Genomic DNA, 15,412 nt, shown 5'->3' on the forward strand with positions numbered 1-15,412 from the left:
GGCTCTTCCGTGCAACGAAAGACATTATTAGAGAATCAGTTGAGGTCATATCAGATGCAAAAAGGAGAGGAGATAGATCCCTTCCTTCTCAGGTTGCAAGGGATTCACGACGAGCTTACTTCGTGGGGTTTACATCAGATCTAGAGTTCATGGTCAGGACTGCCCTGAATGCAGTCACCGAGGATTGGGAGACGTTTGTCCAAAGCATCCCGGGTAGAGCGACTCTCCCCAGTTGGGAGGAGATGAGGATAGCTCTTCGACATGAAGAGCCCAAGAGGTTGATCAAGGCAGGGAGTAGCGGCAAGAGAGTCCGAATCAAGGAGGAGGAGGATATAGCTCTCACATCAGCGGGACAACAGGGACTATAGAAGGGGAAGAAGAAGGACATCTCCAAGGTCAAGTGCTTCAACTATGGGAAACTGGGACATTATGCCTCTCAATGCCATAGGAAGAAAGGCAAGGGAGAGGCTTTCGACTCAAAGGCTGCTCCAACAAAGGTGGAGAAGGATGTCCAGGATGATGACGAATGTGCCATGAGTGCTCATGCACCTCTAGAGAAGAGGTGGGGCGACATGGAATTGTAGTCCAGAGGACTACTTGTCGAGCAGGATCCTTGAGGTGCTCAAACTCTTGGATCACATACGGTTACGGGAGCCCTTAACGATAGTAGCAAAATGACAGGTGTCGGTTGGTGCAAGGTGTGATGGAGCAACAATGGCAGAGCTAGAGTGCCAAAGTCTGAGGCAGCACAGTGGATGTTGTAGCAGTGTGAGAGGCACAAAGCAGTTTGTAGTAGCACAGTAGTAGCAGAGGGTCAACACAGATTAGCAAAAGAGGTAGCTTTAGCATCACGAGGCATCCATATTGACTAGCATGTCAGTGTTTGGGTGAGTTTTTTAGTTGCTTAATTCTCAGTAACTAAGTTGCAGTGCTATAGTTAGCAGTGGTAGTGCTATGGGCAGCATCATGCAACATTTTGAGGAGCTGTGGTACAGATGTAGCAGTGACAGTGGCAAATGTGAAAATTCTATCACTGCAGCAACTGATTCATTTTTCCTACTTATTCCACAATAAGTTATTTATGAAATTACTTCAATAAACATTAACATAAATACTGTTGCAGATATCACACCGTAATACAGAAACAAACATAAGCATTAACACATTGACATAGATAGTTTGGACCATAGTTTTAAAAACCGTTCCGGTCCAACCGGTTACCGGCCTAACCGGCCGGTTGGGAGGCTCACCGGTCAGAACCGGTGAAAAAACCCGGTTTACAGCACCCTTTGCCCGGAAAATTGCCCTAACCGGTAAAAACCGGCCGGTTTAGGGCAGAACCGGCCGGTTTATTGCAAACCGGCCGGTTCTGCCCTAAACCGGCCGGTTTATGGACAAGTCAAAATAGATCCAAGGAAGATAGTCAATGCTGGTCAGAAATGTGGGGCCAACTTGTCTTCTACGAGGCTGACTTGGCCAAAGTCATAAATATTAAGTTTCTCCATTAATTTGCTAACGAAATTCTGACCGAAGCTGCCAATCTTCAACAAGATTGACAGTTCTATGATCTGACTGATCATATTCTTGTGAAATCAACCTCTTGATACATGTCTTTTATTCCAAGCCTTGAAATTTTTTAAGAATGATGCCAAAGCAAAATCTTTAATATTGATTAAGGTCACTGTGGGTAAATCAAGCCATGATGCATACCTTTCATTTGCAGACTTATAATTTTGTTAGACTCATTTATGGCTGTGAGTTATGAGATGCTGAGCTACCCATCATTGTAATGTCTTTTGCATGGAGATCTTAGAGTCCTTCAAACTATGAAATGATTTGTATTTCAAAAAAGCACAAAATAAATCTCAAAGAGAAATGAGGTACTTGACAGTGCAATTCAAAATCTGTTTGTAAACTTCACGACGGGCCTTCTTTAATATGTTTTGGACTTTGATTTCTGGCTTTGTTTCAATGATCTTTGTAGGTCTGCATTCTCATGACTAATTCATTACTTCTTTCCTGTATAATAAATTCTTGTCATGCATCTTCGCTTTGTGATTGAACCTTTTATTCCACAGGTTGCTGGCGTCAGTCCATCAACAAGGTGTCATCAATATGTTTTAAATATCTTGATCAAGTTCTGCTAGAAAATATCTGCAACAAGGCCTAGATTAGGCCCTTTTAGGAGAGTTCAGATTACACAACAATATTACAGAGATCTGGCTTTGAACTTCTTTCACGACTCAGTCTCAAACACATAGGTAACTCAAACCTTACTCTGACTTGTGCTGAGGCATCCTCAGACTCTGAACCAGATGATGTCTATGTAGCTCCTGATGATGATCCTGTGTCTAGTAGTGGTGATGGACTTGATGATTGATCATGTGTACACTGTAGACTTGTAGTAGGCCAATGGCCTCATAGCTTGCAGCATTGTTTTTGGACTTTATAGGCCATTTAGAGCCTCATTTCTTATGTATTTTGCTATTTTGTCGATGATATGTATTGCACTCGGTGCCATTTTGATATATTCACCTTTGCATGGTATATAAATGAGCAAACTTTGCATATTTTGTCTCTATTGGCTTGGAATCATGGTTTTACATCTTAAAAATAGTTTTGTTTCATTAAAAATTAATTATTTAATGTATTTTTTAAAAACCGGTTCGTTTAGACCAAACCAGTCCCGGTTAGACCGGTTCCGGTCGGTAAACCGGTTAGCTAGGTGGACCGGTTCGGTCACCGGTTCCGGTTTTAAAAACACTGGTTTGGACAACAGTCCCCGGAAAAACCCAATGTGAGAAAATCGGTGCAGCAAGGGAGGATTTTATTAGTCAACATTTTTTCTGTACAACAAGGTGCCAAACTGGCTTACCCACAGAGAGAAATAATTCTCCAGCACTTCTCCCAATCCCAGCATCAGCTCGGCTGACCTCTGCGTGGCTCTCAAACCCTCTGCATCAGCCTTGGGCCTTTCTGCGTCACTCACGCAGGCCCAACAAGTGACTGCGGAGTCTTTTGTTGCCTCTACGTCTGCCTGAAAAGCCCTGCGTCTGCCTTTCTTGCCTCAGCACTGATCTCCAGTGGCTAGTACCGCCTCTCTGCTCCGTACTTGCTGCCTCCTGACTGCTCACCAGACCACTGGTTCAATTTCTCAACTAACCCCACTCCAAAAATTGAACTGACTAGTCTCCTTCAGTGTGTTCTTCAAGTGAGCCTCAAGCCTCCTCTTATACTTTTCTCATTAACAAATCAACCGCCCAGATTAAGTCCCTAATCAACGGCTAAAATTAGATCTGGCTTGATCCATGACATTTGGACCATTCTAACATAGTTTTATATTGATACACATTAATATTTTATTTTCCCTAAGTTTAGACTTAGGGACACCATTAAAAATATTAATTATTTTAATATCTCCCAAACTGTTTAGAATCTACCCAAACCCTTTCTGGGTATTGGAGATCTCATGTGCCTTAGCCTCTCCACCAATTTTCATGGCTAGAGCACATCCGATGCTACCCCAAATCAACACTCTCTCTTAGTGAGGACTGTGCTCTTGTAATACTCCTCACTGAGTATCACCCTGATCATTCGGCATCAGTCCCTATGCTGACGCTAAGCCTCCCTGCCCAACATCCTCTGCACCGCTGCACCCTGTATTGCTGCCCATGACTATGCTACTGCCATTGCTACATCTGTACGACAACTCCCTCTGCATCCGTGCTGCTGCTAGTCCTTTCTCCCAACACTGCATCTGCACTGCAACTCCCTCTGCATCCTTGCAGTCATCACTCCCATTTTTGCTACTGAAATGGTTTCTTTACCATCCCCATCTTTTACCTGAAGTAGTCAAATTTTGTCCTTCCAAGGGCCTTGGTGAGGATGTCCGCCAGCTGTTCTCCTATAGGAGTGTAGCCCAACTGTACAGCTCCTCATTGGACACAGTCCTTGACAAAGTGACACTGGATATCAATATGCTTCGACCTATCATGAAACACTGGATTCTCAAAGAGCTTAATGCAACTCTAATTATCACACATGATGCTGGTCGCCTCCATATTCCTTCTGAATAGGTTCACAAGCAGTTTTCTAAGCCATATGGCCTCACACGAAGCTATGCTTGCCGCCATATATTGTGCCTCAGATGAGCTCAGATCCACAGATTTTGTTTCCTACTGCACCAGGAGGTCATTCCTGTTCCAATTTTGAAACAGTACCCAGAGGTACTTTTCCGATCCACTGAACTCCCCCCCCAATCTGCATCAATAAATCCACTCAATCTAATATCCTTACTCCTGTTGTACAAGAGTCCAAAATCAACTGTTCCCTGTAAATACCTGAGAACATGTTTGGCTGCTACCCAGTGTGCCCTCTTCGATTCCACCATGAACTCACTGAGGGTGTTGACAGAGTAGCAAATGTCTAGCCTGGTATTGACCAAATACATCAGTGACCCTATGAGCTTCCTGTATAGGGTTGGATTGACATCCTTGTCTTTTGATGCATCAATCTTCTTCCAATTGGTGATCATTGGCATAGCCATAGGTCTATAATCCTCCATCCTGAATCTTTTCAAGATTTCTGTACCATACCTCCCTTGCCCAAGGAAGATTTCTCCCTTTTGTTTCCAAACCTCCAAACCAAGGAAGTAGTGCATTCGTCCCAAATCCTTCATATCGAATTCTATGGCTAGATTCTTCTTGCAGTCCCCAATGATTCTGGATGATCCTGTCAGAAAGAGATCATCCACATACAATACTAAGATTAGCGGCTCGTTCTTTACAACTAGATAGTAGAGATTCGGATCCGTGTCACTCTTGGCAAACCACATCTTCTGTAAGTAGCCATCTATTCGACCATACCATGCTTTCAGTGCCTGTTTCAGCCCATACAAGGCTTTCTTCAATATTCATACATGAGACTTCTTCTCATGAGTTTCAAAGCCCTTTGGTTGTTCAATGTATGCCTCCTCTTCTATTACCCCATTCAAAAATGTCGTTTTGACATCCATCTGAAGGATCTCCCATCCCATCTGGGTTGCAAGAGATATCATGGTCCTAATAGATGTATACTTGGCTACTGGGAAGAAAGTCTCCTCATAGTCAATCCCTTCCTTTTGAGCATACCCCTTAGCCACAAACCTGGCCTTGTATTTCTCAACACTGTCGTCTGCAGCGTATTTGATCTTGTAGATCTATCTTGAACCTACCACTGATCTGTCTTGAGGTCTTGGCACCACCTCCCAAACATCATTTACCATTATGGAGTTGTATTCCTCTACCATCGCATCTAGCCAAACTTGATGTTGAGCTGCCTCCTTGGAATTGGCAGGCTAGCCATCCTAAGCTACTAATGCCTGATATCTATCTTGCTCTTTTCGCTCCCTCTTATTGTTTCTTAGCGCACCGATGAAGTCCTCTACATCTCGCAAAATCTGACAAAGTTCCCTGCTAGTTCTTCCTCTGCCAGCAGGTGCTTCTGTTCGCTCCTCCTCCTCATCTTGAGAATCTTCCTATCGTGAGGAAGAATTCTTTACTTCTGTTGGTTGAAGAGGCTTAGCCAACGACTCCTCTTTCAACTTCTCCTCGGAAGGCATCTCGTGAGATCTTCTGAAATCCCTGTCCTCCATGAACTTTACATCTCATCGTACTACTACCTTCCTGCTCCCTGGAAGATAGATTCTGTATGCCTTAGTGTTCTCTCTATATCCTATTAGATATCCCTTTTCCGCAGTCTGATCCAGCTTCTTCCTCTTTTCTTCAGGTATGCGGCAATATGCTAGACTCCCAAATATCCTGAAATGACTAACTTCAAGTGTCTTCCCTGTAAAGACTTTCTCTGGAGTAATCTTGCCCACTACCCGATGAGGAGTCTCGTTCTGAACATAGACTGTTGTGTTGCATGCTTTCGACCACAGGAATTTTGGTATATTCTGATCATACATCATTGCCCTAGTTGCTTCTACAATAGTCCTGTTCTTTCTTTCTGCTACCCCATTCTGTTCAGGATTATATGGAGTTGTCCACTCTCTTCCGATGCCCTCCTTAGCGCAAAAATCAGTGAAGTCCTTATCGACATATTCTCCACCATTATCTGAGCATAAAACTTTTATTTTCTTCCCAATCAGTGAACTCCTTGAATCGAGAGGAAACCTCATCCTTGGTTTTCAGAAAATAAATCCAAGTTTTCCTTGAGTGGTCATCAATGAAGGTAAGGATATACTCGACACCACTGAGAGCTTTGACGGACACAAGTCCGCAGATATCAAAGTATATCAATCCTAGTAGACACTTGGCCCTGTGTTTGCTCTTAGGAAATGTTGCCTTGGCATACCTTCCTAGAACACATCCCCTGCATACATCATCCCGTTCCGTACTCAGATCCGGAACTCCTGTTACAATGCTCCTGAGAATTCTCATAGCTCCATGGTGCAAGTGACCCATTCTTTTGTGACATAGTTCATTCAAGTCCTTGTCTCCATGACTGCCTATTAGTGCCATTGGTCATTCTAGTTGCAATCTATACAACCGATTACTTTTGATCCCGATCTGCACTTTCTTTTTCCATCTCAGGTGTTTGACGTATACCTTCTCCTTGATGAAGTAGACATCATAGGCCTTGCCTTGTAGCTGCTACACAGAAAGTAAGTTCATCCCCAATCCTAGTACATGCAGTACATTTGTAGCACGAAACTGTTCTCCCGATTCTGTTTGAAAAACTATGGTACCCTTCCCTACAGGAGTACACTTTGCCTTATTCCCCATGGTGATCCGAAAGTTCATCTTCTCTTCTTGATATTCTGAGAAACACTCCCTGATTCTTGTCATATGCCACGAAGCTCCACTGTCTATATACCATACTTTTGATGATGCAACACTAGTCATACACACCACTTTTTCTTCCAGCCCGGAAGCCAACATAGAGAAATCAAAATCTCTTTCTCTTGTGCAATATTCTGAAAATCTGTGTGAGTCCCCTGACGTGAATGCCTCTGCATCGTGGTCTTGACCCATAATGGATTTTCCCTTTCTTTGATTACTTGCTTTGATACCATGTGAAAATTCTATCACTGCAGCAACTGATTCATTTTTTCTACTTATTCCACAATACGTTATTTATGAAATTACTTCAATAAACATTACAATAAATATTGTTGCAGATATCACACTGTAATACAGAAACAAACATAACCATTAACACATTGACACAGATATTTTGGACAGCAGTCCCCGGAAAAACCCAATGTGGGAAAATCGGTGCAGCAAGGGAGTATTTTATTATTCATCATTTTTTCTGTACAACAGGGTGCCAAACTGGCTTACCCATAGAGAGAAATAATTCTCCAGCACTTCTCCCATTCCTAGTGTCAGCCCGGATGACCTCTGTGTGGCTCTCAAACCCTCTACGTCAACCCTTGCTTGACTGCGTCAGCCCTGTGCCTCTCTACGTCACTCACGCAAGCCCAACAAGTGACTGCACAGTCTTTTGCTACCTCTGCGTCTACCCGAAAAGCCCTACGTCTGCCTCTCCTGTCTCAACAAATCTCCAGTGGCTGATCCCACCTCTATGTTTCGTACTTGCTGCCTCCTGACTGCTCACTAGACCACTGGTTCAATTTCTCAGCTAACCTCGCTCTAGAAATTGAACTAACTGGTCTCCCTCAGTGTGTTCTCCACGTGACCCTCAAGCCTCCTCTTATACTTTTCTCGTTGACAAATCAACGACCGAGATTAAGTCCCTAATCAACGGCTAAGATTAGATCTGGCTTGATCTATGACTTTTGGAGTCCGGACCATTCTAACATAGTTTTATATTATTACACATTAATATTTTATTTTCCCTAAGTTTAGACTTAGGGACTCCATTAAAAATATTAATTATTTTAATATCTCCCAAACTGTTTAGCATCTACCCAAACCCTTTTTGGGTATTGGAGATCTCATCATTCATGTGCCTTAGCCTCTCCACCAATTTCCGTGGCTAGAGCACATCCGATGCTACCCCAAATGAATAGCAGAGTCATGGGCAACAGTATAGGAAGTAGCGCTACAATAGATGAAGGGTAGCAAGCCAAGCATCAGCAGCACAGAGGACCGATGCAGTGGATCAATGTAGTACTTCTATTGAGAAATATTGCTAGAGCACATTCCTTGCTAAGAGGTAGTGTTGATTTTGAGTAGCATCGGATGTGCTCTAACTCCGAAATTTTGTGGAGGGGCTAGAACACATGAGATCTCCAAGACCCAGAAATCGTTTGGAGAAATTCCACCCGGATGAGGAATTATTAAAATAATTAATATTTTTAATGGGTTCCTAAGTCTAAACTTAGGAAAATAAAAATATTAATGTGTATTAATAAAAATATGGGTGAGAAGTTTCTAACTGATGAGGATCAAGCCAATTCTAATCTTAGTCATTGATTAGAGACTTAATCTCATCTGTTGATTCATCAACAGGAAAAGTATAAGAGGAGGCTTGAGGGTCAGTTGGAGATACACCAAGAGATCATAGAGTTCGATTTTCTGGGGTGAGGTTTGCTAAGGAAATCGAGCTAGTGATCAGAGTTGCAGTGAGAGGCCGTTTGGCAAGGGATTTTCATCCAAGGTTGAAGAATACATAGCAGAGAGGCAGAGCAGTGCAAGGAGAGACAACGCAGGCCCCAAAAGGGCTGACATAGAGGGCTAACGCAGGTGACGCAAAAGCCATAGAGGCTGACGCAAGCCCTTAGAGGCAATGTTGGGGAGATTTTGTGGGGCATAGAAGGAGCAGATCAACAGTATCAAATTTCTGAGCAAGGGAGGCTCACTGTCAGGGTGACCTAGAGCCTAGAGGAGTGACGCAGTTCCAGCGCAGTGCTTGGAACAGCGATCGTTGTCCAGCACAGGGAACAACCGGAGTCATTGTGGGGTTTGATCATCCTTTTGCTAAATTTGTCGGAGTATCTGTCTCCGGATAGAGGTACTACTGCCAAGGACATTCTCTGTTGGGTGAGCCATTTCTGGCACCCTAGTTGTATTCACAAATCTGCTTGATAATACAAACCCTTTATATGTTGCATTGGTTTTCCCGATTTGGGTTTTTCCGGGGACGTTTGTCCAAAAATAACAGTGTCCCTTGTGTTATTGTCTCAGTTTATTTCAGTTCATGATCCGTATATTTGTGTAGGCTGCAAAGTGTTTACATCGATGTTTATGAAATTAAATAACTTGTTAATGCAAAGAACAAATAGGACATTGTAAACCAGTAATTGCAGTAGGGGTTTCTGATGTGTTAGATTCAGGAATCTTCACAGAAACTGCCATGAAGAATGATGGCCATGTCCAAATAAGTGTGCATACATAAGAAGATGGTCCATGCGGGGAACAAATAGGTGCTACGAGATAAAGGGAAAAAAGGGAAAGGTACAAGAAGTGGTCACCTTTATAGGGATAGAAAAAAGTGTTTCCATAAATCATGTGTACTAATAGGTCCACCTTCTTAATGTCTGCATACCAACCCAGGACATAAAAATGCCCCTCAGGACAGGGAGTTACTGTCACCAGGGGGTCGACAAAAGTGCCATAAAACCAAACACCATGAAGATGAAGCTAAGAAGACTGGTTATGACCATCCACCATCAGGATCTAGGATAGACCTTCACATTATCATCCCACATGGCCTTACAGGGGTATAAATTGCACACATTTGGGGTTACAAATGGTGTGGTCAAAAGTTTAGTACCCCTGTTGAAAGAGGGGAAACAATGCCTAAATTTGATTTTATTTCAGAGTCTAATTCTGAATTAAATCATTGCCTAGATTCAATTAATTATGTTGACCTTGTTGGGCAGCATATGGAAAATTTCAGTGGTTGACTTGTTAAAGTCTAGTGTAAAGAATGGCCTTATTTTTTTTCTTTAACTATTTTTGCACATAATACAATTTCTTTAACTATTTATCAATTCACTAGATAACACCTATTTGCATATTTTTTAATGAAAATCAAGGTTCAAAGCTGCAGGTAATACCCTGATATCACGATTATGTTAGATAACAATGAGTTCAAATTTGCACAGTAGAGATATAGTGGGTAGCCCAATGAGTCCTCTTCCCTAGGAAAGCAAGAATTGACTATTTTCCCAATAACATTGTGCTATTTGATCAGGAGAATCAATAATAAGTTTGAAACTGTCAGATATATTATTGAAAACTGTCTGATAGAGCCATTGCTAAACCATGCCAAAATTTCAAACTCAAGAATAAAATAAATTATTAGAACTTCAAATTTCTTAATTTTCCTGACTCACGTTAGACACATTTATTTCTCTTATTAAATTCCTAGCCACATAAATACAGAATAACAGTTCATTCAATGAACCCTTAATGAAAGGTGTCTTGTGATTTTCATTCTCAGCATGAATTACTGCATACAGGTAAAGGACATAAATTAAAATTCAAGTACACATTACAGTATAGTTGATTTTCTGACTAACCAAAATTGTCAAGATACAAACTGGATTGGAAGGCAACATATGAGCTCCATGTAATGTCTGCGCTATATCATGAACAATGACAAATATCAGACTAAAGAATCAGCATACAAACTGACATTTTGGTACACAAAAGCTTTGAGATGCGAAAACAATGACAGATCAATATTTTCTAAACTTCAATATGGCAAGCACCCATAAGAGAAATAAAGTGTTAAATTGGATCGATCCTTATAAGGGCAATGTAAAATAAATAGCTTACCTTTACTATCAATAAGCCTGCAACAGGCATTGCTATAAGGCGAACACCTGTAATGACCCAAAAAACTTGGCTGTCCAGAACAACTTGAGAAGTGGTTACACTTTCTTTGCTAGATTTATACTCATCCATTGGACTAGCATATGAATTGGTCTTTTTGCTGCTGAAAACGGGTATAGAAGGTGCAAGTGACAATGCAAGTACAAGAACCTGAACCACTACTGATGCTGATCCCAATAGAGATGCTGCCTGCAAAGTATATTAGCTCATTTAATTTCAACCAATAAATTGTGCAAATTATACCAAATGGCAAGTAGTATTATGAAACAAACAATTTGATTAATCATTCGAGAAATAAAGAAAGCAATTTCATCACAAACAGTTAACAGTTTCCGAAACTCCATTGACAATTGATCTTGGCAGATATCTAGTGAATCTTTGCTCTTTTTGAACCCTTGGAAGTCCACTAAGGTTCTTTGTTGAAGACATGTTTAAAGTCTACTCTGACCTTTGTGTCGATAAATTTGTAAGTCAACAATGGCCACTGAAGTAATTTGACATCAACCTTGGTTATAAGTGGGTATCAACCTCAGTTGTAAGTCAGCACTGACCTTGGTTCAAGTTTGTGCCAACCGCATGTATTAATTCAATGGAAGCTTAGTCAACCTGTTGTTCATCAAATGAGTCACATTTGCTAGTATCATGAAATTTACATAACGGCATCCTTCTCTACTCGAAAATAAAAGCTAGTCAAGTTGATATTGCAAATTTGGAGGTTTTGAGTACATAAGATAAGATTAAATAATTTTTTTAATGTCCAACATCACACATTGGGAGGAGTCATTGCACATCTGGTAATTTCTCACTTTTGATGTGCTTTCCCACAAATTTTATGCATGTTTCTCCATTGAGGGTACCTTTTGTTACCATTCATTTTGCATGAGACATATGCTAGTGAGTCTCAGAGGGGCCCCTTCCTTGATCTTTATGCAAACATCTCCCACTATTCGACCCTTGGAGAGATCATACTTCTGGGCGACTTTAACTCCTGCACCAGAAACCTTCAAGTACCCCTACATGATCGAGTTGAAAATGCACTTTGTCTCTAGCAGATAAAGCTGGAGTCCATGGGTCTCTAGAGGTGTTCTCAAGACAGGAATGGACCCCTCACAGGTTATGGGAGACATCTTCTGCAACTAGGGGATTCCCAACGGTTTATTGATTATGAATGGGCTCTCTTGCCTCCCAAGTTCAGGTGACTTCACTTGTTTCCCCCATAGTGGGGGCGCAGTGTAGTGGATTATGCCTTGACCAACTAGGACCTCCTCCCATGCATCTAGCACCTCTCCATATCTCATCTCCTTTTGGCAGATCATACTCTTCTCACTTTCACCCTCTCTACACCCTCCTCTTTCCCTCCAGCCCCCAACATACCCCTCCATCCCCTGATACCACCTTCATTTTTGACAAAGATTATGCCATCCCCTACACTACCCACCTTAAGGAGCTTCTTCCCCCCATTTCCCACTTAGATCAATGGACACAACCACAGCCAAGTACGAGAAACTCTCCATGGCCCTTGAGGAGGAAGCCCTTGATTCCTAATCCCACTCCACCCACCAACACGTCCATAAGGCTGCCTCGGGAACCTGCACCATGAACCATTGGTTTGATAAGTGTTAAAATTGGCAACCAGGGCAAAACTTCATGTGGGTCATCTTATTCATGGCTAATAATATTTTTATTAGATTCCTCTCGTCGAGAGGTGTAGGATTGATATAAAGATCATCCAATTCCGATAAGTATTCATGGAGATATGAATTTATTTTGATTATGGAATTATTATCAAGCCGACCTACAACTCATGTAGGCTCAGAAGCCCAACAGTCGCATCTATTCACCCACCAACGTTGTGTATAAATATAAGAGGACTTTTCCTCATTTGGACTCACTCATCTCATCACATCTCTCTCTCTCTACTGCGCAGATATGAGTCTCTTCTCTACTGCGCTGAAATGGGTCTCTCTCTCTCACACATGTGAAGCCGGAAACCGCTGAAACTGAAGCTGCAACTGCAGAATTAAAGATTGACTTGCGTGGCCTAGAAGATCTCCTCTTTGGAACTGCGTTGTAGGTTCATCTGAACCTTCTTTGAAAGCCGCAACTTTTGGTGGTGGAATGAAGTCAATCCGACGAACGGTTTGCAAGATATCGACTGCCCTAGTTTGAAGCCGGAAACTGCTGAAACTGAAGCTGCAACTGCAGAAGTAAAGATTGACTTGCATGGACTAGAAGATCTCCTCTTTGGAACTGCGCTGTAGGTTCATCTGAACCTCCTTTGAAAGCCACAACTTTTGGTGGTGGAATGAAGTCAATCCGACGAACAGTTTGTAAGATATCAACTGCCCTAGTTTGAAGCCGGAAACTGCTGAAACTGAAGCTGCAACTGCAGAAGTAAAGATTGACTTGCATTTGCTAGAAGATCTCCTCATCTGAACTGCGCTGTAGGTTCATCTGAACCTCCTCTGGAAGCCGAAACTTTTGGTGGTGGAATGAAGTCAATCCGACTGTCGGTTTGTGAGATATGGTTTGCCCTAGTTTGACAATGAAGCCGCTAACACTGATGCTACTGATCTAGGGTTTGCTACTGCTGATATGAATCAGATTTATTGTACTATTTCTCTCTGCTGAATTATTGAAGATAAAAGAAGATTTGATCAAAGGGTTTCCCCACACATTGTAGGGTTTGTCCCTGGCTAGCCGCCACATCTTGTGTCTCTTGTCTTGGCTTGTTTTCTGTCGATCGTTTAATGTTCTATCTGCACTTTACTTTATGTACATGTGATTGCTAATCGGTGGAATATAATAAGAAAAAGAAGCAAACTGTTATAAGCATAGAACATACCATAACTTAACATGGTATCAGAGCTGAGGTGAAGACAAAGCCCAAGCAAGAGCAAGAGCAATCATTGAAGAGAAGATTGGCAAGGCTATCCTAAAAGAACTATGGGGTCCTCAACACTCTTTCCTGCCGAAGACAAGCTCCGTGAGAAAGCTGACTATCACGGATGGAAGATGTCTATCGATCTAACCCTTGAAGATCAAGGAGTGCTGGACCATATTGTTGAGCCTCCATCAAATGCATCTGCTGCTGCCTGGAACAAATGGAAAAATGGAGAAGTCAAAACAAAGAAGATCATCCGGGACTCTATTGACAAGCGCTTGGTGGCCTACATCTCTGATCTAGACACCTCCAAGGAAATCTACGACAGAATGGTGAGTTTATTTAAAGTTAATGATGCAAATCAAGTTTTGTTTCTTAGAAATAAGTTGAGGGAAATCAAGAAGGGTAAAGATGAAAGTATGCAAGCATACTTCTTAAGAATCACCGAGATCAAGAACAATCTCCTATCTATTGGGGAAACCATTACTGACAGAGAAATGGCACTCACAACTCTCGGAGGATTACCATCTGAATGGTATGTGTTCAGGACTACTCTTCTGAACAATAATGTAATTCCTAGTTTCAAGGAATTAATGGCTAGATGCATTCAAGAACAAACAAGGGTAGAAGAGCAGGAAATGCCCTTGCCTAAAGGTCCTCCTGCTGCTTTTTCTTCTCATGCTAAGAAAAGAAATAATTTTGGGTCTAAAGAAAGGCTGGATTTAAGGGTGGAAGAAAAGGACGATGTTTCATTTGCAATAAAGCAGGTCACTATGCAAGGGAATGCCCTGATAGAAAGGACTCTCACCGTGACGATGATCAAAATCCCTCTCATGGCAAATCAAAGGAATGACAAATTCAACAGCAAAGGTAAGAGGAGAGCTAGGGATCGAGGAAGAGGACAACCATTCAAGAAGGCTAGAAAGTCCAGGATGTATTAAATGCACCTGACCTCAAAAAGAACCTAGCGTCCATCTCGGCAACGGAAGACAAAGGCTACAAGGTAACCTTTAATGATGGCAAGGTACGTATATGGAAAAATAATGTTAAAGATGCCTTTACTCTTGGGTTTAGTGTTGATTCATTATATCAGGTCGATGGAAGTCTGCTAGGTGTCATGTCTTATGACACATCTCTTCAGTCTGATCTTTGGCATTAGAGGTTTCCTCCCCTTCATTATAAAGCTATACTCGGTGTAAGACAAATGGTGACAGGGATGCCCGAATTCTGAGTAGAGAAAGAAGGTGTATGTCCAGGATGTGCTGAAGGAAAGCTCAAAAGGGGACCATTCCCCTCAAGCCAAAGCAAGACCTCTGATATATTACAATTGGTTCACTCAGGCATACCTGAGGTTGGCATTAAGAGGGAGACTACTACACCACATACTCCTGAGCAGAATGGTGTGGTGGGAAGGAAGAACTGCACGATGATGGAAGCTGTCCGGGCCATGATCAAAGACTTCTGAAGTTTATATGGGCTGAAACTACAATCACCGTCGTATATGTACAAAATTGATGCCCTCATCAAGCATTGGGTTCCAAGGCTCCTGAAGAAAAGTTCACCGCAAGGTGAACAATCTTCCGCTTTTGAGGAGCTCTCAAGAAGCCGACACCAGGGAACCGAAAGAAAAGGATGATGAATCAATGCCTGATGTAGAAGAACCCATGGATCTGATTGATTCTCATCCACATGAGCCTTCCTCTTCTAAGAAGAGGCCTTCATGGCTTAGGGGGATACT

General features: G+C 42.1%; 1 protein-coding gene across 4 annotated transcripts in view; it reads right to left on the bottom strand.

The window, feature by feature from the left end:
* The window catches only part of LOC149266510 (uncharacterized), a 624,762-nt gene that overhangs the window by 148,924 nt on the left and 460,426 nt on the right, over nt 1-15,412 (bottom strand). For 3 of the 4 annotated variants that reach the window (XM_089430592.1, XM_089430591.1, XM_089430594.1), the window contains 2 exons: nt 10,734-10,979; nt 10,475-10,531 (listed from right to left, as the gene is read on the bottom strand). In XM_089430592.1, the coding sequence (XP_089286718.1) occupies nt 10,475-10,531; nt 10,734-10,979 (303 nt within the window). Of the gene's footprint in view, nt 1-10,474; nt 10,537-10,733; nt 10,980-15,412 lie in introns of all 4 variants that reach the window. The other variant, XR_016260157.1, reaches the window with a different exon arrangement.

The sequence above is a fragment of the Pinus tabuliformis genome, chromosome 6 (genome assembly GCF_031772625.1).
Source record: "Pinus tabuliformis cultivar Carrire ecotype Pingquan chromosome 6, CPIR1, whole genome shotgun sequence".
In the NCBI taxonomy this organism is placed as follows: Eukaryota; Viridiplantae; Streptophyta; class Pinopsida; order Pinales; family Pinaceae; genus Pinus; species Pinus tabuliformis.